Below are 2,047 nucleotides of genomic sequence, written 5' to 3'. Positions count from 1 at the left end.
ATATATATATAAACTTATAATATTTAGTACCTAAAAGATTATACGTACACTCCAAATACCAACAAGTATTTTCAAGAAAATATTTTTCAATGATATATAGCCAAACACGAGGGGGGAACAAAAACATTTGCTTTCTCGTAAAAAAATTTATTGAAAAATATTTGGCAAAAAGTTAATTTATTTTACATCGACAAACAACAATGGACCGTGAAAGAAAATGTTTGGAGATATGGAAACTGCATATATATATATATATATAGCAAAACAAGATTTTTACTCGTTGAGATCAGCTCATGATCATCAGTTATTTCAGCCAGTACTAATTAATTAAATATTAGTCTAAACATGTGATACGATACTGATGTCGCAAAAGACTTCGTGCATACTAATTCTTATACGGCAGTCTAATTTGAACCCGTAAAAAGTGGATCTCCAGCCTAATTATCAAACCAACGCTGGTTTGGTAGCATGCTGCATGCATGTGGGAGGCCAGTGGGTAAGATCTAAGATCGCATGCTCATGACTATAAAAAGAAGTGCTAGCTCGATCGAGGTTCTTATATTGATCGATCGTCCGCTTCTCGTAAAAATAAAATATTTGTATTCCCAAGTCGCCACCTCCTGAAAATCCCAGCTATTTTCAAACATTTCCTAGTATGAAGGTAACCCATGCATCTTCTTGATCTGTTTGTTTGATTGGAATTTATAGGCATCTGGAAGGTTTTTCTATAAAAGAAAACAATGATTTTACCCGTCAATTCTTGTACGTGCTTGTAGTATGCATCATGACTTTATATACGTGTTCTATGCTCAAATCATGTGCAGCAAAAGATCGTCATTGAGGTACTATGTAAGGAACGCCGTTCCAAAGCCATGGCCCTGGCTGCTACAAAGGATGGTATGCCTCATACTCGAATATTGTTCATAAATAAAGTTGATTTTCCAATTGCTCAGTATTCTGATTCTTTTTGTCCTCGTTATAAATTTTCAATCTTGTCATATATAATATGTATAAATATATATTTAGGGGTTACGTCAGTGGCATTAGATGGGCAAAACCCAAATCAACTGGTGGTGGTTGGAGATGGAGTTGATGCAGCTTGCTTGATAGAATATTTGAGAAAGAAGGTTGGCCATGCTAGCTTAATAACCGTGGAAAAAGTAGTGGAGAAAGCGCCAGAGAAGAAAAAAGAAGATGAAAAGAAAAATCCACCTCCAGCTTGTGTATGCAAAGTACCCCCCTATTGTTACCAACCTCGGATGGAATTTTGTGGGGCTTATGTCGAATATCCACCTCGTTGCAATGTCGGTTGGGGGAACGGATTTCACTGGCCCTGGTACTGATCATCTAGCATGCCGGAATAGATTCGTTTCCTTATTGTTATTTTGCCTTTTAAAATAATCTTATCTTGAGATGTTGATGATCTTTATTATGTAATGTATGTTTGTTTCTACAAACCTAATCTTAATACTAATTGTGATCAGATTATCGACTAGATTTGATAGTTTGTCTATATATATTTTGAAGATCAGGGGTGCGTACGTATCGTTTGAAGCTACGTACGTACAACAATTTTCCTCGATAATTATTAATACAACGAATATTGAAAGGGTCTATGAGGAAACATTAAAATATTCAATAAACTTGTGGTTTCTAGGATTAATCGTTGACCTACTTGACAATATTAAAAAGTATGCCATTATAAATTAGTAGCACATGATCGATACATATCTTGTCGATCGATTAGTTTATATAGCATATAATTGAAGAAGAATAAAACCATCAATTTGCCTAGCCTAGAGCCTTTCGTGGCTTCGTGAAGACACAAATTAAATCAATTGATAGCGTTATGCATAAAGCTGTTTCACATCCTAAGGCTAACTATGGGCACATCTTGAAAGAAAAAATAAAGGAAATTTGGGCTGACTAATTGTAGAGATCGATTTTCATCATGCAACTGACAGCTATGGCTGCCACCAGATTTCAAAATATTTGATTGAAATCTGGTTGAAATACGAGCTTTTCATTAAATAATTGGTTGAAATAT

At 34.9% G+C, this 2,047-nt stretch overlaps 1 protein-coding gene across 1 annotated transcript; it reads left to right on the top strand.

Moving 5' to 3' along the window:
- The first annotated feature begins 500 nt into the window (after nucleotides 1-500).
- On the top strand, nucleotides 501-1,485 carry LOC122298418 (heavy metal-associated isoprenylated plant protein 47-like). The gene is made up of 3 exons (XM_043108145.1): nucleotides 501-661; nucleotides 825-897; nucleotides 1,027-1,485. The coding sequence occupies exons 1-3, from the start codon at nucleotides 656-658 to the stop codon at nucleotides 1,341-1,343; spliced, it is 396 nt and encodes a 131-aa protein (XP_042964079.1). The 5' UTR covers nucleotides 501-655; the 3' UTR covers nucleotides 1,344-1,485.
- The last annotated feature ends 562 nt before the right edge of the window (nucleotides 1,486-2,047 follow it).

The sequence above is a fragment of the Carya illinoinensis genome, chromosome 16 (assembly GCF_018687715.1).
Source record: "Carya illinoinensis cultivar Pawnee chromosome 16, C.illinoinensisPawnee_v1, whole genome shotgun sequence".
In the NCBI taxonomy this organism is placed as follows: domain Eukaryota; kingdom Viridiplantae; phylum Streptophyta; class Magnoliopsida; order Fagales; family Juglandaceae; genus Carya; species Carya illinoinensis.
Note: the sequence above shows the minus strand (reverse complement) of the source record. Positions and strands in the feature narration are given on the sequence as shown.

What these genes read in the sequence shown, in the direction of transcription:
- LOC122298418 (XM_043108145.1), top strand. An exon ending in CCTGGCTGCTACAAAGGATG is followed by an intron (nt 898 to 1,026) that starts GTATGCCTCATA and finishes ATATATATTTAG; the next exon opens with GGGTTACGTCAGTGGCATTA.